The sequence below is a fragment of the Aedes albopictus genome, chromosome 2 (assembly GCF_035046485.1).
Source record: "Aedes albopictus strain Foshan chromosome 2, AalbF5, whole genome shotgun sequence".
Taxonomy (NCBI): Eukaryota; Metazoa; Arthropoda; class Insecta; order Diptera; family Culicidae; genus Aedes; species Aedes albopictus.
In genome coordinates, this window is record NC_085137.1 from 30,314,611 (window position 1) to 30,339,522 (window position 24,912).

At 39.5% G+C, this 24,912-nt stretch overlaps 1 protein-coding gene across 3 annotated transcripts in view; it reads left to right on the plus strand.

The window, feature by feature from the left end:
• The window catches only part of LOC109402239 (transcription factor hamlet), a 384,793-nt gene extending 361,026 nt beyond the window's left edge, over positions 1-23,767 (plus strand). For 2 of the 3 annotated variants that reach the window (XM_062849389.1, XM_029864201.2), the window contains exons 7-9: positions 14,862-15,018; positions 20,754-21,926; positions 22,218-23,767. In XM_062849389.1, coding sequence (XP_062705373.1) covers positions 14,862-15,018; positions 20,754-21,926; positions 22,218-23,240 — 2,353 coding nt within the window. In that variant the 3' untranslated portion in view covers positions 23,241-23,767. The remainder of the gene's footprint in view (positions 1-14,861; positions 15,019-20,753; positions 21,927-22,217) is intronic. The other variant, XM_062849390.1, reaches the window with a different exon arrangement.
• The last annotated feature ends 1,145 nt before the right edge of the window (positions 23,768-24,912 follow it).

Genomic DNA, 24,912 nt, shown 5'->3' on the forward strand with positions numbered 1-24,912 from the left:
CCAGATATTAATCGTTCGGCAAATCATCGAAAAAATGCCGCTAATACCAGGTTCCAACGTGCTTCTAGGCGGTGACAATATCGACCGGCCAGTGCTATGGGAAATCATGGACGAAAGGAAGCTTCTCCAGCAAGCTTACAAGACTGATGAAAGCAACGATAGACGGTGTAAACATTGCGTAAGGGTTTCGGGCGATCTGTCCAGCATTCAAATCTCGCCGGAGACTACGACAAGGTGATAGACTCTCATGCCTGCCTTTCCATATCGCCTTAGAAGTTATTATGCAACGAGCCGGTGTACGATTTTCACGAAATCCGGCCAATTTGTCTGTTTTGCCGATGTCATGGATATTTTTGCTATAACGGTGGCAGAACTGTGCACTCGCCTGAAACGTGAAACAGCAAAGGTCGGACTGGTGGTGAACGTGTCAAAAACGATAAGTACATGCTGGTAGGTGGAACCGCGAACGATAGGGCAAGCCTAGCCGGCGACGGGTTCGAGGTGGCGGAAGACTTCATCTATCACGGATCCTAATTTACGACAGGCAACAACGTTAGCCGTAAATACGAAGGCGCAACATCACAGAAAAAAATATGTAATTAAAATTCAGCGAGGAATCATGCACATAAAGGGAATGCTAGAGTTAGTGTACTTTTACATGAGATATAATGTAAAATTACATTACCATCGTGTAAATTTCCGCCAACCATCACGTAAACCATCATGGACACCAACCGGTTACGCGACTATTAGCGGAAATTTACACGAACGTAACGTAATTTTACATGATATCTCATGTAAATATGCACTAACTCTAGCATTCCCTTTATGTGCATGATTTTTCGCTGAATTTTACATGAATATTTTTTTGTGTGATTAGTGGAATACTATAGGCTCCACAGAACCTGCGATCGAAAAAGATTCAGCCTCGCGCCAAGTGCACCATGTACAAAACGCTGCTAATACCGGTGGTTCTCTACGGACACGAGACCTGTAGTAAGTTCGAGGAGGTTGTTGTGAAGAGGAATTGTTGGTTCAGTTTTATTGTAATAACGATGGCAGGCAATCGCCCAGAATGGAAATCTGTCACTTCGGTCCTCTGAACCACTACCGGCTCCTACAACTCAAATCTTATTGCTCTGGCCAAGATCCTGAAATTTGATTGTTTCCCACGTTGCGTCAACGTGGTCCTCGAAATGTCACCACGTCTAATCTCCAGTGACAATTTACAACCCCGTACAAACAGCACACCTAAAGGTATAAACCTGATCCAGTCACGCACAGCCCTTCGCAGAGCTAGGAGCCATACGATTGCGCCCGCCATTTCAGCCAACTGACACCCCATTGTTATCGTAATATTTGCACCGAGGGATACATAGATCACGACCACGCCCACACTCACTCGCACGCATCAGTAGTGTTGGACATCTGCGACCAATCCGACACCGCCGCCGCATCGTGTGATTGTTGTAGATCCGACGACAATTAGCACATTTAATTACCCTTGCCGAGGTACAATCCATTCATCCACTTGGTGACCATTTCCTGACGCTCGCTGATCGAGAAGATCTCGCATCGCTCTCTCGCGCACAAAGTGGTCGTCGATCTACTCGGTCACAACGCGGGAGATTTATTAATATTTTAAATTATTCACGCCTCTAACTGCTTGGCGTGGCATGGCGCAACGACGGCGACGACGACGCTCGGCGACAAACAGAAAACATGATCCACTCTCGGAACACTCCGCGGGTGTACGCGAGTGTACTATGAGGACACTTTACCACAACGCGCAATGGCGCGCACAAGTGCGATGAGTTATGTGACATTTTCATTAAATTCGATCAGTCTTCCCCCCGCCGTCACAGTCCTCCTAGTTCAGATGGTCGCGTCGTCCGTCGTTCGTTACATTGCACACTGGGCCACGAGCAGGATCTAGCAAGTAAAAACCTCTAGCGTTTTGGGAGTACATTTTTTTGAGTTGGTGTCTTCGGAGACTTGTATTAATTTTACCTGTACTTTTATGTGGTGAAGAAGATTAGTTGGTAATTTTGCCGCATAGGTGGCGCTGCGATACTAACTTTTTTGTCTTACGTCCTAGAGGTTTCCCGTCTTCTGCAAAGTTGTAGAGCGTGCAAAAATAAGTAAAGTCGCCGAAGACACCAAAGTTGTGTGACTTCAAATAACAAAGTTATATTAAAAGTAGTGAAATTTATGTGAAAATCACGTTTTCATGACTATTTTGAATGTTCATCGCAAATTTATCAATTTTACCACTTCACACGTGTTAATCAAAGAAGCCTGTGTCTGATGATACTAACTTTACAATTTTTTCGGGACGTTTAAAATGTTTTTTTGGGCAAAATAGCAAAGATTACTATGATTTTTACTAGCAGTTTTTTCAAAAAGCTGCAAATTTCGACTTAATTTGATGCTTGCTTCAAAATATACCACTCAAGATCTATTAAATCTGAAAGTTTGCCGGAGGTATAATTTGGCGTTTTTGAGATATCTTGTTTTAATATATTGATGTTTTTATATCTAAATTATTTTGAAAGAGATACAATTCTTTATTCCGGAGTTGTCCTGCCATTAGATCCTCACGGATCACTTTTAAATAAAAAGTTTTATGTTTACCCAACGCCTTAATTACTTGAAATTGACGTTTTCTGTTCAATTGTCTTGCGCATCAATGTATTGAATCGACAATGCACATATTTGTATTGGTCTATTGAAAGAAAAAAAACCCAGATTAATACACCTAGTGGTGATAGTGCCTTTCTCGTCGAATATGTACTCAAGAGCCATAAACCAAAGTGTTCCTGAATTCTGAGAAAACTCTAGAACGGAACAATTTTCATTTTCTTCTTTTGTCACAGTGCTCGTTGACTTATTAATGGGGGAGTAGAGTTGATAAATAATTAATGTATTTGATGAAAAAATACACAAACAATGAGCAAATCCGCTTAACTCATCGGATTTGGTAATGAATTTTCTAGAGGACTCTAATTTCACTTTAAAATTTAAAAATTCATTGGTTAAGGGGGATTAGGGGCATAATGGAAACCCTAAGCAAATGAGTACGATAGGCCTGTATAACAGAGGAAACCTTAACATATTATCAGTTGGCTTACGACTTTAGTTGGTTTCCTGCGTATTTCAATCATTTATAGCAGGTAGAATGCATTTATTGTGAAGAAATAATGGATGGTAAATCGTGTGTTTTTAGGGCTGGCAGTGAAGGTACGGGGCAAAATGGACACCCATCGGGGCATAATGGACACCCCTGCATATTTTATGCCATTTCTTTGATTACATCGATCAGTTAAGTAATTTGCCCACGGAGATCGATACCACAGATTAAATACTCCATCTTAGACGAGTTTACATAACATCAAAGTAAATTAAATAAACTTAAGGCTAAAATAATCCAATTGTTTTTTTTTCCAAACCCTCTTAAGCGCCTAACAGTATGCAATGCGCGTACATCCATTCGTAATTGCCAGTGTTCATTTCGCCCCAAATCGACTACAACATTAAAATTTCTATTTTGAGTAAATTCTAATCACAAATAAAATACTTTATCCATTTCTAAATCTACGTATACATGAAGATGGTGGACACACTCAAACACTCGTAATACCTTATTTGCTGCTGCGTTGAAATTATAAGAATTTCACCATATGGAAAACATATTTCAATTTCAATACTTTTAGAAAAATAGAACGATGACTTGTTCCTTTATACTTATGCATTAAAAGTTTAGCATAAAAGTCAACGTTTTCGACAAAAATAGGGGTGTCAATTTCGCCCCGGGTGTCCATTATGCCCCGATCTCCCCTATTTATTTGTGCCCTTCCTCAAAATGATGAATTCCGAATAAAATTTCCAAGGGGAACCCCTAATGATTTAAGAGAAAATCGAAATTTGTGTCAGCCTTATTGAGAAAAGCAATATTATAAAAGCAACATTATTACATCAAAGCCATAATCGAATGTGGAAACTTATTGATGGCTCATATTCCGAAGTTACGAATTATGTTAAACGTATAAGCAGAGCTGAAAAATATCAAACCTCTCAGTTGACTGCTTGACAAACTTCACTAGCACTGGATGTCGATCATTATCAAGATGTTTCGGCAATTTTTTTTCTGCACACTTTAGCCTTTATTTTATTATCATTGATTATAAGATTTATGTAAAATTTGACAAAAAAAGAACAAGCTAGTGAAATTATTAATATCATAATAAAACCCATTTAAATTTCAACCGTGTTACAGAGCGCGAGGGCTTAACCAGTTGCATCAAAATTGTGCGTAGTAATTTCAACCACAAAAGGGGATTGATGCTATAAAATTTAAATTTTCCCATACAACGTTGATTCAACCTACTATATAATTACGTCTCAGGAATCTAAAATGGTGTGATTTGACAAAATCGATTTAATTTTTATTAAGATTTTGTTTTTTTTAAGTATATTTATCGCTTGCATTGATTTTGTTCACCTTCGTAATTTCAGCGATGCATCCAATCCTGATTCTACAACACTGCTGGTAATCTTGGGTGAGGTCAAAGACTATTTTCTTGCTGCCCGTTTATCTGGTTATCCAACATTTTTGATGATTTGATGTTTCATGTGCATGGGTTTGCATGACACTTTTTTAATTGGCTACTTCCGGCGGGACACCTGGAATCGGTTCCGGAACACAACCGGTTCAAATACGGTATAAAACTATTTTCCTGCTAACCATTAATCTGGTTATAGAAAAAGCCACTCTTTGATGTGTCGCATGCATGGGTTTGGTTCACTGTTTTAATTGGCCACTTCCGGCGGGATACCTGGAACCGGTTTCGGAACACAACCGGTTCAGATACAGTATGAAACTATTTTCCTGCTTACCGTTCATCTGGTTATCGAAAAAGCAGCTCTTTGATGCGTCGCATGCATGGGTTTGGTTCAATTTTTTTTATTGGCCACTTCCGGCAGGACACCCGGAACCGGTTCCGGAACACTACCGGTTCAAATATGGTCTGAAACTACTTTCCTGCTCACCATTCAACTGGTTATCGAAAAAGCCGCTCTTTGATGTGTCGCATGCATGGGTTATGTTCACTTTTACATTTGGCCACTTCAGGCAGGACACCCGGAACCGGTTCCGGAACACTACCGGTTCAGAAATAGTCTGAGATTATTTTACTACTTCCCGTTCATCAGATAATCGAAAATGCCGTGGTTTGATGGGTCGCATGCATGGGTTTGTTGCGTTTTCATATCTGGCTCCTTCCTGGGGTACCGATCCGGAACACCTAAATGGCCGTAACTCCGGAACGGCTGGACCGATCCGAACCATTTTCAATAGGAAACAATGGGACCAGATTCCGCGTCGAATGAACCGTCGGTCGTTAAAATCGGTTGATGTTTACTATCTAAAAATGAGGTGACCTTTTTTGTACACATACACACACACACACATACATACACACACACACACATACATACACACAGACATCATCTCAACTCGTCGAGCTGAGTCGATTGGTATATAACACTTGACCCCTCCGGGAGCTCTATCAAATTTTCGTTTTTGGAGTGAACATATAGCCTTTCGGTACACTTGGTGTACGAGAAAGGCAAAAATATAATGCTGTTTGATCTTGTGTGAGCGACTTCCGTTAGTACAAAGTTCCGGTATACCAATCCGTGGAATCAATAATGATTTTCAGTTAACGTACATATGTTTAGATGGATATTGATGAAATCATGAAAAAAAAAAACTTGGCTCATCAATGCCGTGTCATTAATAGGCACTGTGACTTAGTAAGTAAAGCACTTGTATAAGAGTCGTGAATTCAGATCTCACCTTGAACTGAAGATTGTTTTATAATATAACCAATAATTTCTTCATTTTTACGTATGTACGTTGAGTTAACTGAAAATCATTATTGAACACAAGGATTGGTATGACGAAACTTCGCACTTGCGTGAGTCGCTCACACCAGGGCCAAAAACCATTATAATTTCTTTCTTTCAATAGACCAATAAATATATGAGCACTGTTGATTCAACAAATTGATACACAAAACAATTGAACACAAAACGTCAATTTTGGCGTTGGGTAAACATAAAACTTTTAATTGAAAAGTGATCCGTGAATATCTACTGGCAGGACAACTCCGGAATATCCCGAGATGAACTAGCCTAGGATTAAAAATCTCGTTAATACAGTCAAAACTCTGGAATAAAAGAATTGCTTCTCTTTCAAAATAATTTAGATTTAAACATTATTAAACATCATTATTTAAAATCAAAATATCTCAAAAACACCAAATTATACCTCCGGCAAACTTTCAGATTTAATAGATCTTGAGTGGTATATTTTGAAGCAAGCAACAAATTTAGCCGAAATTTGCAGCTTTTTGAAAAAACTGCTAGTAAAAATCATAGTAATTTTTACTAGTATGCCCAAAAAACCATTTTAAAGGTCCAAAAAATTGTAAAGTTAGTATCATCAGACACAGACTACTTTGATTAACAAGTGTGAAGTGTTATAATTGATGAATTTGCGATAAACGTGATTTTCACGTAAATTTTACTGTTTTTAATATAACTTTATTATTTGAAGTCACACAACTTTGGTGTCTTCGACGACTTTACTTATTTTTGCACGCTCTACAACTTTGCAGAAGACGGGAAACCTCTAGGACGTAAGACAAAAAAGTTAGTATCGCAGCGCCACCTATGCGGCAAAATTACCAACTAATTTTCTTCACCACATAAAAGTACAGGTAAAATTAATACAAGTCTCAGAAGACACCAACTCAAAAAAATGTACTCCTAAAACGCTAGAGGTTTTTACTTGCTAGATCCCGCTCGTGGCCCAGTGTGCATTGTGTGAACCGAGAGCATAGATCCGGGGAGATGTCGACGTTGACAACGCCGCGCCGGCTGCAGAACTGTAGTGTGTGGGCGCGCGCGACAATATCTCGTGACAACGATCATCGCCTAGGCTAGACGCCCAAGAGAATCTGAAATTAGAATAATGATGCCTGGTCCGGAGATACGGACGAGACAAGATTGTTCATAAATTCGAAATACTCCATGTTCCACGGGGACATTGCAGATCAATGACACCTTCAGGAAGAACGCCTTGACGATTGCTCGACTTGGGCAATCGTGCTCGTGTCGAACCATTTGGGACCTAATTGTACGGGAAGCGCGTCACGCCCTGATCGTTTCAATCGGGGATTAGGACACTCACTTTTCAAATTTGCATGGAGGCGTTGCGTAACGTGCTCTTCGGGTCAGCATTGACCTGTCAGGAAATTCGCAACGCTGATCAATCATCGCCGACCGGCCACCGCCGCACGTCGTTTTCACAAATTTGGCGATTCTTAAATAGTTAGACCACTTTCACCCGCCGGGCGATCGCGGACGCACGGACGGTCGTGTCCTTCAGCGAGTGACACAAAGCAGATCAGCTGGAGCGGGACCGAGAGAGAGGGACCCTCGCGGAATGCCCGAATTGGCCAAATCGCAAATTGGTTCAACTTTCGCGCCCCGCACGTCGTCATTCAGACACCTCCGATATGACGACGAATACCTACAGCCAGCCAGCCGTCTAATGGGCTTCTCCTCATGTTGCGTTTCGTTTGGTTGACTGGACGCTGCTGGTCGTTCGCTCCATATCGCGATGATCGATCTCCTTTCGCTGTATCTCAAAAGGAAAATAATAGTGATCGGATTTGTACGGTGCTGGTGTTGCTGCTGCTGCTGCGGCTGCGTAACACAATTCCAAAATAAATCTGCGTGCAAACCACCGCACCGATGACGATGGGGCTTTTATCGGACGATGGAAGAAACTATCATTTCACATTCCAAGCGGGACGCTAAAGTAGCCGATTTAATTTAAAAGCATCCGAAATATTAATCATCATTGTGGTCTCTGAAGTCGTCATAGGATGTTTGTGCGGTGCTAGTGGATACTGTCCGTGGTCTTCTAGCACTGTTGGAGTGATGTGTATATGGGAGGGAGTAACAGACTAACAGACTTATATGTAACGGTTGCTGAATAGCCTGGCTCAAAGAAGGCGCGAAGCGATATGCATTTTCTATGATTAGATTGTTGATCTTTCTTTTAAGTAGCAGAGGTGGATACAGGTAGGAATTTATGATGGTTTACCGAACCATTGGTATTGCTTAGCTCCCAAATTCATTCTATTCGAAAGTCGGACATTGTCCTGTAGATGGGCTGCATTGAGCCCGAAACTGGTCGGCATTAAAGTATTTTTTAATAAACTTGACGATGGTTAGAACCATAAGTGTCGTGTCTTATCTCGCGTCGCGCTTCGTGACTGTCGCCATAACGGCACATTTTAAGGAGAAACTTCAGAGAATATAAATATGGCTGCCACAATGGCCGAGTTGGACCCCTACTCACGTTTTCAAGAGCATCAATCTTAAAATTCGTAAACATATGCGCTCGATTTGAAAAATTTGCATTTTTTGCAAGTAAGCACAGCCAGGATAAACAAGTGCGACTTGGAATGAGTGTTATCACATTTGTACCTTTTAATTCCGCTCTCTTTTGCTAATCCTTTGAGAATTACGCGTTTTTCAACTACCATTTGTAATCTTCTTCAGTGTCATTTATCTATGAGACTTGGTTCGATGCTTCGTTCGTCAGATTTGGAAGCCTATGCATTACCGCATCAATCGTCACCATTACTTCAGAAAACAAATTCTTGGTACGTGTACTCATGTACTATCAGCCTCTCCATTAAGTTACACGGTTGTCTTTATTTTTTTTTTAATATCTGAAAAACACAAGTGGAAAACAGGAAAAAGTTGAAAATTTTGATACCCAATTGGCTTACCACTGCAGAAAAACTTGCAAAAAAGTGATTCATTGAACGTCTACCCTTGATATAATTATAATTGGCACTTCTTCGACCTCCTTTTCTACTAGCACGTGTTCTCAACCAGCTTGCAAACAACAAGAGCCATGAATTACCATTTGTTGTTATCATTCTCAACGAAGAGTACTACGTCCATGACTGTTTCCTCACTGGAGCCACCATCATCGAAGCTCTGTTTTATACAAACAAAACAGTGAAAAAGTCTTTTCAACAGAGGAACCTGTTATCTCTAAATATATATATATATATATATATATATATATATATATATATATATATATATCTATATATATATATATATATATATATATATATATATATATATATATATATATATATATATATATATATATATATATATATATATATATATATACATATATATATATATATATATATATATATATATATATATATATATATATATATATATATATATTTGGATTCAACATTCCAGAACTTAACCAAATGAGTAAGCTTTTACATCCAGACCCAGTGTTTTTTTAAGTATCAGTATGGTGGAATTGACGCTTATTGGTTTATCATCACATGCAGTTTAATAACGTTGCTTTGAGAAACATTTCTTAAAGTAAAAATTGTTTCTTGGGTAGTCAGCTTGCATTAAATGCGCTATGTTACAGTCAAGCAACATCTAACTCTGGTAACATAATCTGAACAAATGTTCCAAATGTTAGTTTAGTTTAGTTTTATTTTTTTAACAAAAAATTTAGGAAGAGGGAAAAGCCCCTTTGAGTGATTTCCTTTTTCTCTTTATGAAATCGTTCTCAAAAAGGCATAAAACCTCTTCATCTTTTCACATAACATTTACAAAGGTAATATAATAACTTATAATAAAGGCTCAAACGGCATAAATCCATAGCAGAGCCAAATCTTGAAAATGGGCCAAAAATCCTAATCTTGAATGAAAATGTCATCTACCGCTGAAATATCTTGCAAACTCTGAAACGAAGGATTTAGAAAAAAAAGGAATATCATACTATATAGGAAATATCATTTAAAAATATATAAAGTATTTTCATCAAACAAAGATTTTTGCTTCCCAAAATATCGCGAACAGATTCTGGAACCCTGTGATGATGTAAAATGTTCCAAATGTGTTGCATAAAACTTGCGCGTTTTTCCATTTTGACAGTTCTCTAACTTGTGACAAAGAAGTTGCAATGAAGTAGCAAGTAACTTCCGTAGTTTTCATGGTGTGTTGAGCAGCAATTCTGTCACAGAGCGTTTGGTGTAGTATGTAAGGTGAGTAGTTAATACTCCTGGTATTCATTATCATTCCCTCTCATTTAAGTTGCATAACGATTCAGAATCTGCGTTTTTTGAGTTTCAAAGAAGAAGCAATTATATTCTATCCTCTATAATATGGACAGTGAATAAATTACACTAAGGTTGCTGTTACTGGCTTTGGAACAAGTTATGTTGCTTGGGGACCAAACATCTTTGTAACAATTACTAAATTAACGGATGGAGGAGTTGCAGGAAGAGATGCTCGAGGAGCTTTGAAGGGAACTGCTAAAATTACGATGAAGAAAACTGGATGAAACTCCATGAAAACTCCTTGAAGAAATTGGAAAAGAAATCCGGGGGGAGTTTTTAGAACAAATGTACGAGAAATTTGTGAAAGGGTTGCAAAAAGAATTCCTGGAAGTTTTCCCCACAAATAAATTCTGCGAAACCTCCTAAAATGACTGAAAAAAAAACCTATGACGCACCTGTGACCCGCCAAAACCCCATTAAAGTCCCCAAAGCTACCTGTAACGTCTCTGAAACTCGCTAAAAATCCTCTGAGACATCCTAAAATAGCTCCAAATACCCCCTGGAATCTCCTAAAACCGACTGTAACACCCCTGAAACCCCTCCCTTCTCAAACCCCTCCCAAAACCTCCCAGAAACCGTTGCTCCAGCACTGAAACCCACTGAGAACTCCTTATGTCCTGATTGTCGGCTGTTCGGATCCATATGAAGTTAACCATCAATGTTAACTTCTTTTCCCGATCAGCCTAGATAGCTGTGTAGTGTCGGTAGCGGTTGTCTCAATTGGCTAAGAATAATACTACGGACCACCTGTTCCGGGGGTAAAAGTCCACTAAACGGGGAACCCCAATCCAAGGTGTCAGGCGACCCGTGCTGATGGATGAATGGTTGAGGGGGTTTAAAATATGCTAGATCTTTAACGGCGCCCGTAATGTAGGTAGATCGTATTTTTGTGTTGCGTTACGGTTAAAGATCTACCAAACCGAACCCTAGTGACATCCGGTTTGTCAAGTTGGGGTAATGTGTTTTGGTAATAAGGATTCATGGTACAAAGTCCTTGTTACTGGTGACAGTTTCTAAACTTGCATTTATTCTGCCTTGCTGATAGTTAAAGAATCGGACTTTGCCCACCCGGGACTACACTTGATGTTAGGAAAACAAACATGCTTTACATATCTGATTGCGTACTAACCTATCAAGGACTGTTAAGTTCTGGTAATTCAAGGACTCACGTGCATTCTTATTGCAGAACACATTCTCTAATTTGACAGAGTTTTGCAACTAGCCTAAAGTCCCGGGGTTTTTTTTTTTGTTGTCCTGGGACTAAACTAGAAGCAAGACATGGATGGGGCTAGAGTTCCAATGCATGGATAAATATCAGTACTACCGTTCTGTTTTTCTCAGAATTCGAATGGATTGTGTTTGATTAGGGGCGCTCTTTCACTGGGATTTAAATATCTATGATAACGGGACCTTTTCATCGCAATCGATTTCTTGGACCTCTGGGATAACAAAACAGGAACTGTACAGAAATCGATGCTTCATTGCCTCTCAATGACAATGGAGTAGAACGACATGCACTAAATACTAAGGATACGGGTAATGCTACAAAAGATCTAAATACTGGTCACAGTGGCTCACCCGAACAGAAAAAAAAATCGCCTGTAACACGCCCATGTAGCCAGAATATCTTTGAAATACCACTGGGGAATTCCGCCCCCTTGAGACGCCCCTGAATTCTGGGATTCTCTCCCCTTACACTCTTTTTAAAACTTCCTGCGAACCTCTTTCAGTCTCATCGCACCAAGAAGTAAAATTTGTTCTTGCGAGCTTAGTTTGCTGATAAAAATAAGTTAATAAAAGTTAGTAAGTTCAACTTTCTACACACAGTATCACTAACTTTATTTATGCACTAAAGACTCTTTTTTATGGCCTGTTTCATTTAGGCCAATCTCCACTTTTGTATTCTCATCCTATAGAATACAAACTTCAACGTCGTTTAAAAATTCGAAATGGTTATTTAAATTTAATTTCCCTTTTTTTGACTTGAATACAAATATATTTTGAAGGAAAGTAACAAAATCATCGGAAATAAAATGAAGAAAGTAATAAAGAGAGACAATTAAGATACAATTACACCGTCTACGACCTTACGGCCTCTACAGACTGAAAATTGCAAACATTAGACAGCGGACAACACATATGACACCCAGTGGTCCAGTGGAGAATTTTCCGTTCGACGAAAAGTTTTCTCCGACTGGAGCGGGAATCGAACCTACACTCCGAGGCTTACGAAACGCTTAAACGACAGACGCCGCTAACCGTTCGGCCACGAAGCCCACATATGCAGGATGCATATTGAAAATTGATCAATTTACCTTAAAATCATAAAATAAATGAAGTTGCTATAACTTTTTGTCTTACTAATAATTTCAAGTTTTAAGTCAAACGTTTTGCAAAGCTAATTATATAAGTCATAAACGATAAAATTTCATTGCATTCGTATCTTTGAATCCGGAAATTTTATAATTCAAAGTTAGCTATAGGAAACTATATCTTTTTCTAGAATCCTTTTAGCTTTATGTAGAACAATCCGATCCTTTCCAAATTTGGACCATTGATACACAAGTAGCTGATCAACTTACTGTGAAAATTTGAGAGTATTTGATGCAGTTTTTGAAAAGTTCCAGCCAGTTGTCCATTTTATGAAAAGTGATGATTTTGCCTGGCCTGATCATTTTGTCTATCCCTTGTATTTCATCAGCTGAAAGCCTTGCTAAAACAAGTCTCAGAAGCCGCAAAGGTAGCACAACGGTAAATCTTTAACCACCAAATCAACAGCACAGAAGCAGCAAATTGTGCCTATATGCTACCGAGACGACCACATGATGGACTATAGTAATCATTTCTGACATCTGCTTCAAAGTGGATCCTTTCAAAAATTGTCTAGCTATGACGAAGATATGATACATGCAGACAAATGACTGAGCGCGGGTGAAAAGTGAAACTTTGAATTTAAATTCCACAACCAAATACTAGGTATAGTGTATCACACGGCATTCCCGTTGACATTTCGCCATTTCATCGGGGAGTTGATCCTCCTCTCCACAGAGTATGCATCATAGTTATGATACACAGTTGTGGCAGGATCGAATGCGTGCCACTCGTGGGAATCGCCCGACCTGATGATTTCGAATTCATCACACAAATGTACCGACCGTCAACCTGCCCCTCTCTCTCCACTCAACCTCGGTTCATTGATTGAGTGGGTGCGATCCTATCTGTGCGATTCACTTCACTTATCTGATTTCGGGATGTGGATTGACAATGGGCATTGCTATTCACTTCTGTGGGTGGGAATTGGCTTACTACCTACTGACTGATGATGGTTGCCCTTCTGCGCATTCATCTACATATTAGATATGGGCACTCATATGGGATGGGACGAACCGATGGACGGGTTGGCCTCTAATGGGTGAGAACTTTGACACCTGAAATCGCTTCATCGTTTTTTTTGCTTCTGTGCTAGGCGTTTTGTTTCCCCTAACAAATTGCTACACAGAAGCGCGGTGAGGGCATCATCAACCCATCACACTCATTTGCATTGTGTTCAAGGGCGGTGGAGTGAAAAGCGCTTTTCTGTGAAAAAAAAAAATAAAAAAATAAAAAAAATAAGAATATTTTGGAAAATTCTTGATGCAATCCTGTGAACAATCTGGAAGAGGAATTCCTCCTGGTATTTCTATAGGAGTTATTTCAGGAAATTCTCAAGAAATCCCTTCGAGGATTCTTCCTAGAATTCCTTCAGGAATTTCTCCAGAGGTACATTTAGGGATTCTACCAGAAATACTTATAGAAATTCATCCAGAAATGTCTATGAATTCCTAGAGGAATGTCTTTTGGAATTCCCCCAGGAATAATTCTAGAAATTATTCTAGAACACTCTTTAGGAATTTCTCCTGGAATTCTACCAGGATTTTTTTGCAGGTTTTCCCCAAGAATTTCTCATGGAATACCTTTGAGAATTTCTTCATAAAGATTTTCCAGGCATTATTTCAGAAATTTTTCCGGGAATCACTAATGAAAATTTTGATGATTCACTACAACAACCCACTGGTTTGTACCGATTCCCTCTTTTATGTCAATCCCGACAATTGAGGAAGCGATGAATAATTAACCACTCTCGGGTGTTGTAATGAGGACTGTTCGATTCGAAACCCCAAATTGGATCAAACCACGAACGGACGGCTCTTCTAGTAAGTAGAAGTGCTGGCTGGCTGGCATTTCGGAAAGGGGTGGACCCGGCGTCGATTCATGTCAATCGTTTACGTCATTTACATACCGAAGGCGACAATGGGATGGAAATTGCCATGCTCCGCGCGATTAGACAACGTCGTCTATTCTTTTCCTGATTGTGTGAGTGTGCGTGCGTGTGTGTATGTGTGTTTGCGGGCGCGAAGGGATCCTCCCACCCGATTTCTTCATCATCGCGGTAAAGGTCGCCGCGCTCGCTTGTGTCTCTGCGTCTATTCTTCAATTATGCATGATGACTCCCACTGCTTGACAACACTTGGAACTAGAAATTATGCGCATTGTGTCGTCGATGATGGTTCGAATAGAAAAGTATTAATATTCCACACTTTTCTCCTCTTCAACGTTTCTTTTACCCAACAGACTTGACGATCATCTGGTGATTTCGCACCACTACCCGAAGGACGCCTACCGGTGCGAGCTCTGCCCGAGGGCGTACTGCTATCGACCGTCGCTGCTGCGGCACCGGGCCATCGTCCACGGTGAGATCCGGCGTTATCCGTGCGAAAACTGTCCCAAGGTAAGTGATAGCGTAAGTGTCGTTCTGGGTTTGGAACTTTGTTGGTGTGTGTGTTGTTGTTGATTAACCCTCTAAAACCCAAATTTTTGATTTTGATCTGAATATAATTTTTCGTCATCTAAAATAGATTTAAACATGTTTTGGAAGATGATTCTTTTTAATTCTCGATTTTGTGAATTTCAGTTTTTGATTTTTCTAATTTTTATTTTTGAACATCCCCACACTTTTACATTTTTCCTGGAAGCCTATTTGGTATTTGGATTTTTTGATATGAAAACATTTAGAGATTTAATGATTATTTTTGAAATAAATTAATTTTATATTTTTTTCATGGAAAATTTTATCTTCCGTGTAATTTTAAGGAAAATCATTTTGGAGTGTATTTGATTCCCTTAAACTATTCTTCTTTGAAAGAATGATTTGAGAAAAATTTAAAATATGTTAAATGTAGCGGTTCAATACAAAATAATCAATGACTTCTGAAAGGTGACTGAAACATCAATTTTTCAATGATTAAAAAAATGTAAAAACGATTCAAAAGATACCAAAAACCATTTCGAGATATACAGAACAGTCCTAAGTATCAACCAAAAATATAAAGAACCCGATTCTCCACGAAAAATTACAAAAATGCTCAAACTATACCCCGTCCAAAGGCGGGGTTGGGTATTAGAGGGTTAAGTTCATTACTTTGTTGTGTTTCGTAAATTGTGTATTATATTAGGTAGTGAAAATTAATGACTAAAGACTATCCAGACCAACTTCCATGGAAATTTCATTGATTATTTGTTCTTTATTGCTCTCGAAATTCTATTAAAATTCAAACTGAATTTTGGAAATTCCTTCAGAAATTTCTATATAAATCCCTACGGCAGTTTTATTGGAAAATCATATGGTAACTCCTTTCAAATTCACTTCCAAAACTTCAGAAGTACCACAAATTGTTTCGATCATTTTTTTTAGAAATTTTGCAGCCGTTTGTGTTAGGGTTTCTTCCACAATTCTTTCAGCATTTCATTTTAAATTCCTTCGGTTATTTCTTTAAAAATTATTCAGACAATTCTTCTGAAAACTAATAATTTCTCAATTGGAAATGCTGAAGGAATTTTCTAAAGTCTGAAAATAGAAGAGCAGAAAGCAGAAGCAAAAAAGAAACCGAGAAAGTTTCCGAAACACTGCTCGAGAAATTCTCAATAGAATTTCTGAAGGATTTTTTATTCAAATCTCCGGAGAAATTTTCAAAAAATCAATAAGAACTGCTTAAAGAATTTTCAGAAAACTGTATGAAAAAGATTCCAATAGTGTTATCAAAGAAGTTAAAAAAAATCGGCAAAAACTCCTTAAGGTATTTTTGGAGTACCTTTCAAAGAATAGGTCGAAGGAATAACAGAAACAATTCTCAAAATATTTTTTTGAGAAATTTGTGAAGCAATTACCGAACGATTTTTAAAGACAATGTCAGAAGAAATTCCTTAAGGAATTGCTGAAGAAATTTCTGAAGAAACTCTCAATTAAATTGCCGAAGGAATTTCCAAAGATGTTAAAGGAACTGACATAGGAATTTTGAAAGAACAACTAAAGAAGTTTTCAAAAATATTCCTGAAAGGAAAACCTTAAAAAAATGGCCTGGTGAATTCTCGAAGTCAATGCTGATGATTTTCCTAAAAAAAATGTAGAAATTTTCTCAAGATTTACAGAATAAATTCCAAAGGAACCGCCGCATTATCCCAGGAATTTATAAGAACTTTGCAAATTCCTTCTTCAAGGAGTTATCAAGGAAGTTACTGAAGGATCCTTTAAAGAAATGGCAGACGGAATTCCGAAAGATATTGATGAAGAAGTCACCACAAGAATTACAGAAAACATTCCTGAAAAAATGATTTGCCGAAGAAATTCTCAGAGGAACAGTCGAATTACTTGCTTAAGGCTCCATTAATGCCTCATTAATTCTCAAAAGAGCTACCAGGGGAATGGCTGGGTAAATTCCAGAAAACAAAATTTCCATAGCAAAAACAAAGAACAATACAAAAGGAATTCTTGAAGTGATATAAAAAAAATCTTGAGAAATGATTGGCGAAAAATTTTCTGTAATATCTTCCAGAGGATGTGCTGATGAAAAGTTATTGCCACTTAAACTTCCTAAGGCGTTACTATGGGATTTTGCAAAGAAACTGCTGGAAGATTTTTTTTTTTGAAAACTTTCTTTCGATATTTTAACACGATGGCGTAGTGCACGTTAAGCGTACCTGCCTGGGTCATATTGACTCCAACATCTTACTAGGGTTAAACTGCATGAATTTATAAATATAAAAGATGGTTCTGCTGATATTGTTCTGGGCTTCTTGCAGAAATTTCTTCATTTCTTAAGGAATTTGAAAATCATTCTGGAATTCCTCCAGTTGTACTATCTGGGATTTTTTTAAAGGAATTTCTTCTGAAATTTCTCGTGGCATTACTCAAGAAAGTTAGCTTTCCAAAGTTTTCCCATTTTAAAATCTTTGTTTTTTCCTTATTTAAAAAAATAGTTCCGCTACGAATTAAAAAATACATCTCAGTTTGTTTTCAAGTATTCCTTTAAGTATTTTACTGGAGTTTCTTCCGGACTTTTTTTTTCATAATATTCAGAAAACATTTCTTCAGGTTTTCTTTAGACGATCATCGTAGGATTAGAGCTCTAGGATTTTCAAGAAGTTTTTTCTAGGATTTATCCTGAGGTTTCTTTCAAAATCTTCAAAGTTACTTCTGAATTAATCCTTGGAGATTTTCGGTGGAATTCCATAAGGGATTTCTGAAAAAAAAATCAGAACTGTATTAGGAAGAGAGAAGAAAGTCGCAGGGGAATCGTAGAAAGACATCTGTATGGAATCTTATAAGGTTCCTTCGCTGATGACATTTTTTCCAAGGAAAATTTCAGAATGACCTTCATGGTGGCTGACGAAAATTCTGGATGTATTTCAGAAATAAATTCTGAGAAAATCTCAATAGGATCTTCAGGGATTTTACGTGAGGATCCTTCTAGAATTCCTTCAGTACGATTTTGATTTTTTTTTCAGGAATTGCTTCTTGTATTGCTCCAGATCTTTATTCTGGGATTCTTCATGATGGTCTTGAAAGTCTTTCTGAGAGATTTCCAAGACTCTTTTGTGATATTGCTCCTAGAGTTTCTTCTGACATATTTTCAAGAATTCCTGCAGAAAATGTTCCGATATCTTTCATGAAGTTTCTTCTGTGCTTTCTCATGGCGATTCTTCAGATATTCCTTCAGTAGTGCCTTCCGGAATTTCTCAAAATGATGAATCTGCTGGAAGAATTCCTGAAGAAAGTCCAGAAGAAACTCCAGTAGAAGGCCCAAATCGATCTACTTGAGGAATACATTCTTCCACGAAGAAGGGCTTTGTATAGACATCCCAGAAGAAATATGTGGAGAAATTGCAGCAGAGTCACCTTGAAAAATTCCGGAGATGGCTCATTGAGAAATTTTAGTAGAATTTTTTTTGTAAGAAATATCCTTGGGAATACCATAAGGAAAATTCAGGAGAAAGATCGGGAAACACGTCTAAAAGAACTACTGGAGGAATTCCAGAAATATATTCTATCGTAGACGAAATTCCCTGAGAGAAATCATATATGAATCCTAGAAGAAATATGTGGAGGAATCGCAGAATGAATTCTTAAAAAAATCCAGAAAGAATTACGAGAAGAACCCAAGTAACAATGAATGATGAACAGTGAGAGTTTTAGCTGTACACTGGCTGGTTACTGCTGTCAGTAGCTGAACACAATGACAGCTCGATATTGGTCTGAAGTATAGCTTGTTCAACCACTTTAATCGGCAATACAGAGATGGCTGAATGTCAAGCTGAATATTATATTATTCACCTTGTAACCAGCTTTATAGCATCCCAACTAATCTTATGGCTGTATTCCAGTTTAATTATTCGTACTTAAGCTTGATTTTGAAAATTTTGGCTGAATAAGTTGTTATCAAGCTATCGTTGTTACTAACATACAGAATTAATCACCAGTTGTTCAAACTTTAATAAAATATTTTTAACAGCTAATTCAAGCAAGTTTTCATAGAGTCCAGATCGCTTCTTCAGCCTCAATACAAGCTTAGCTCAACCTTTGTTCTTGATTATTCAGTCACAATAGCTCCACCCTGCTTTCCCAAAGAATCATTAATATGTTCTTAAACATGTCTTCAGAATCAAGAAAGCACCAAATGGTAAAAATTGGCTTACGAAAGTCTATTCGATGGATTACTGACTAAGCGCATATTAAGCCTTAAATCAGCCTTTCAATGAACCTCAAATCAGCTAAAGGTTGAATAAAATCCCCAAAGTTAGATGTTTAGGAGCTGAATAAAGGATTATACCTCTTGTTCTCAGCTGTTGTTCAAATGAAGGCTGCTTTCAAATAATTGGAAAATCGTTTTTACAGCAAATTGTAACCTGGGAATGTCCAGTTGAAATATTAGGAACAACTCCCAAAGGAATTTCAGACTGATCGTCTTCAGGACTCCATGAAAAAATATCAGAATAAAAAAAACACTAGCATCTTCTGGTGAAAAAAATAATCCTGGAAATCACTGAAAAACTGCGGGATACACACCCGAAGAAATTCTAGGAGAAATGCCACAAAGAACTTGTTGAACAATCTTAGAAGAATCTTATGGAGGAATCGACGATTAAAAACAAACCAAAAGAAACTTCCGAAGGATGCCATAAGCTTCATTCCAATTCTGATCGAGTAGAAATGTGTTTAATGTAATAATAATGGTCGACATAATGTTCAAAAACTTTATTTCGTAAATTTATTAAATCTGAAGTTGCAAACGCTTTTGAAGCCTTTGAAAGAGTTTCACACAGATTTTGAAATAAAAATGAGTCAAATTGCACTGAGATGTTTCGGCCCCAACAGTTGCAGAATGAAAGTTTTTTTTTACTATTATCTGATATTTGGTAAATTTGCAAGTCCCTTAACATACTACGAAACTAGTAAATATAAGGCAATGTAAGGCGATAAATTGAGAGAAAAATTCGCTAAAAAAAATCGAAATCTACTTAGATTTGAATCTACGATATCACTGTTCAATTATATTGACCAACCAAGTAACAAGACAAATTGAGATTCTGCGGAATAGAAAGCCAAATCAAATTACTTCATCAACATAATCTTTTTCATCATTTTCAAGTGATCGGCAGCTAAGCCGGAAAAATGTACATTTGCAAGAGGAGTGTTCAATATCTGGATTCGGACGCAGTTTAGCTCTCTATGTCACAATATCCTTTACAAAATCTTATCCTGTTCTGTGGCTTGATTTGCTAAAGCGCTGATCCAGTGAATGCGGAGTCGTGGGTTCGGATCTCACCGGAACGTAATGCTTTATTTTTGCAAATTTGGCTTACAATTTTAAACCTACCAACACACTGAATCATATCTGGTAGTTACATTTTTTCCGTTAGCCTTGGAGTAGTTCTAAAATATTATTATAAAAATTATCAAATATAAATCAAATATAAATCTCCATGGAAAAAACTTATTAACCTTTGATACATAACATGGCGACCGTGACATAACCCTTTCTTAAAATTCAGATTCATCAACGTTTCAGTTGTGCTCATTCACCGTATATTTTTTCGTTCGAATTTTCGTGATTTAAAGTTATCCACCTTTTATAAATAACTTCAATAGCTCACCTAACAATCCATTTCATTTATTTTTTCTCCTGACAGTTTTTCACCGATCCGTCGAACCTCCAGCGGCACATCCGCACCCACCACGTCGGTGCCCGCAGTCACGCCTGCCCCGAGTGCGGTAAAACCTTTGCGACCTCGTCGGGTCTCAAGCAGCACACCCACATCCACTCGTCAGTCAAGCCCTTCCAGTGCGAGGTGTGCCTCAAAGCGTACACCCAGTTCTCGAACCTGTGCCGGCACAAACGCATGCATGCCGACTGTCGCATGCAAATCAAGTGCAACAAGTGCGGACAAAGCTTCAGCACCGTAACGTCGCTCTCCAAGCACAAGCGATTCTGTGATTCGACCTCCGTCGGTGGAGGTCCCTTGCATCCCTCGACGGCAGCAGCAGCAGCGGCCGCAGCCGCCGCCGCAGCCCATCAACAACAAACCGCTGGAGTACCCAACCTGCCGCACAACATGGCCACCCCACCCAATCCGTTCTTCATGTTCCACGGAAGTCCCTTCTTCCCGCCAGGATTCCGTCCGTATCCCGGAATGTCCGGCATCTTCCCTCCAAACCCCGCCCAAGCCCCACAATTCCCCCTTCCATTCTTCCCCAAACCCCCAGCAGCCCCAGTTGAGCTAGAACGCAAGACTCCATCCCCTCGGCACGTCAACCTGATGGAACAATACGGCCAACAAACGATGAAGATCTCCCCTCCAACAGCCGAAGAAGCCACCAACCATCTAAGACCATCACCCGCACGACCCATCCCGGTCAACTTCAACTTGATCCCTTCGATGACTTCAACCCCTGTTGCTCCGTCGGCGACGACCACAGCCACCAATACGGCAGTTGCATCCCAGTTGACCAACAACAATCACATCAAAGCGGAACCTCTGCTGAACCGCAGTCGGGAGAACGGCTCACTAAACAGCAGTATGACATCGCGGGGCATTTCGTCGTTGGAAGTGCACAGCTCCGAGGATGACGAACTACCTTCGGGAGGATCGATTCGCATCAAGAACTTCTCCATGTGCTCTACGGCATCGTCAACCGGATCGTTGGACATCAAGGAGGAACGGCAGAGTCCGGTATCGTTGCTGGGCAAACGAAGGAAGCCTTCGATCGATGTGGTGAAGGAGGATGATGACGATGAGGATGAGGAAGAAGAAGATGGCGACGAGTGCGTTAAAAAGGAGGAGCAAGAGGAGGTGCCCGCTAAGGTAAATAAGCTCGAATAGGCTGGACTAGGCAAGACTAGGACTACAAGACTAGGACTACAAGACCATTACTAGACTAGGACTAGACTAGGACTAGACTAGGACTAGACTAGGACTAGACTAGGACTAGACTAGGACTAGACTAGGACTAGACTAGGACTAGACTAGGACTAGACTAGGACTAGACTAGGACTAGACTAGGACTAGACTAGGATTAGACTAGGACTAGACTTCCGTGAAATATCGCACACCTAGAATCACAAAGGTACATATCGATTTTCTTATTCATTTTAGATTCCAAAACTCGAAACTGCTTCCGAGCAGCCCTTGGACCTCAGCGTGACCAAAAAGAAGAACGGTGCTCGCAGTCCAACACCGATCGAAGTCACAACGCCAACACCAACCCCTCCTCCAACATCGGAAGTGGCACCGATCCCGATCCCCTCGCCCAAACCAATCGCGTCGCCACAAATGACCGTTCCGACGAGCCCATCTCCGACGCCATCGCCACGCCCCACCCCCTCACCATCGTCGCCAAGTGCTCAGCAAATCTCCTATCCGCGCCCGATTTATCCGATGCTGCTGGAGGCCATGTACCGTCCCGGAATACCGAACTTCCAGCGGCCACCGTTCAATTTTTTAGGCTCCCTTGGCCCCAATTTCGACATGCTCAAACGAAACGCCTCGGCTGCTGGCGCGTTTCCGCCAAAGCCCTTCCACGAGGCCATCATGGCCGCCGGTGGCCTAACCGGAGGTGGCAAGGTCAAGGACCGCTACTCGTGCAAATTTTGCGGCAAGATCTTTCCCCGCTCGGCTAATCTGACGCGCCACCTTCGAACCCACACCGGTGAGCAGCCCTACAAATGTCGGTACTGTGAACGGTCATTTAGTATCTCTAGTAATTTGCAGCGTCATGTGCGTAACATTCACAACAAAGAGCGGCCGTTCAAGTGTCACCTTTGCGAGCGCTGCTTCGGCCAGCAGACGAATCTCGATCGGCACCTGAAGAAGCACGACGCGGACGCTACCGGACTTGGACTGGGCCTCGGAGATTCCCCTTCTTCAAACGAGGCCGAACGGGAGGATACCTACTTCGACGAAATCCGGTCCTTCATGGGTAAGGTGACCTACTCGGGAGCCCCAATGACCGGACCTCACCTACACGGCTCCGGTGGTCACATCTACACACCCATCGATGTGACCACGGTTGACCCGGACCTGGAGGACGGCTCCAGTGATGTCGAAAGTGACATGATCAACATCGACTCCGACAAAGATCCGATGAACAACAACGACACGATAGAGGTTTCCACCTAGAGGCGGAACCCCATGATTCACGTGTAAATACGAGCTGTTGATTGGACCAAAGTAGCATGCGATTCTCGGCGGTCCTGGACGCAATCCCGCGCAAATTTTGTACATACACTTGAGGACCGCATCAACCAAAAAAACTATGTGTAAAAACACACACTTGAAACTTTGACGTTGACCTTTCGGATATCCCGAATCCTCGACACCTTTAGTGTGAACTGTTTCACCTTATGCTCACTATTAGCAAATTAATTTCTGGTTTAGCCTGCTACACATGCCTAACCTCCCATGCTGACCAGGCTCACTAACTAATTAGTATTATGATGATCATTGACCCAATCAATTCAAGTACATATTACTCTACTTACTTTTAAGATATCGCTCTTAAGATTATAGGAAGAACCACCCTAGTGTACAGCCCCCTATATTCCCTTTCGACTTTTGCACTCTCATACACATCTTAATCGTAGTTCAAATATTTCTTTTTGGTGATATTGATATTGTTTTATTTTATGTAAAAAATCATATTATAGCTATAGTCAGTAAATAGGAGATACAAAAAAGTTAAACTTTTGCAACCGCCACTGGAAAGAATTTAGTTAAAACCAAAAACTTTAGGCAAGACCCCGATCAAGCACGATTAGAATGATAGTTTTAATTGGAGAAATGTAGACAAAATTTTATCTTGTGTTTTTTTGTTTGCGAATGCGTAATTATTATTTCGATTGAATTTATTTTCGTTTTGTAATTTATTTTCCAAAGAATCGTTGTAAGGAGCTTTTCATATCCTAGTTGAAAGGCGCGAAATTTCCCCCCTTTGTAAATTGACAGTTTTCATCCAACCCACAAATAAACGGACAACAAGCTAATCAAAACCGAGCAAGACGGCAGAAGCGGCAAATGGATTGTTAGTTAGTTTTAAACACAGCTCATCAAGCAAATAAAAAAAAAAACAAATAAACTGAACGAAAAAAAACTTACACTTTAAGCGCAAAACTTTTCCAAACATACGTCAAATAAATCAATTATGAAAATAAAACCTGGATTTCATTGGTATGAGAACTTCTTAGTTGGACAATGGGGATGAGGATTTAGAATTCATATGTTATTTCACAAAATATGTGTGTATTTAAACCAAATTAAACGTAATTTCACATCGGGTGGTTTGCAATTGATACAGCATTACGTCAGACCACTTCACACCCGATAAATAGGAGATAGCATGACGAAACAAAATAAAAGTTAATCTTTTGATCTGCCTCAGAAGCAAACTTATGTGTCTCTTATAGATTTTGAGCCGCTGAATCTGAATCCGGGTTCAGATCTGCTACAGCATATCACAATTTTGAGCTTCACTTCTCTTTTACTGCAAGCTATTGAGCATTGAAATGATATTAAACGTTAATGAAGATTGAATTTACTCAATGACACTATCATCACTTCCAAGTGTTTCACGGAGCACTTCGAAGTCATAGTGCACTACAGTGTAGTGTACAGTGTAGTTACCTACACTGATCGACGCTTGCTGCGACTTCCTATAGGGTAGGTAATCAAAAGTTGAACCAAATTGCGGCTATCCGAAGTAGCGCAAATTTTAAGTGATTTTTTCTCCCACATGGAAATAATTTACTGCGGCAAAATCGTATGTACATGAAAGCCACGGGTATAAGCTTTCTGT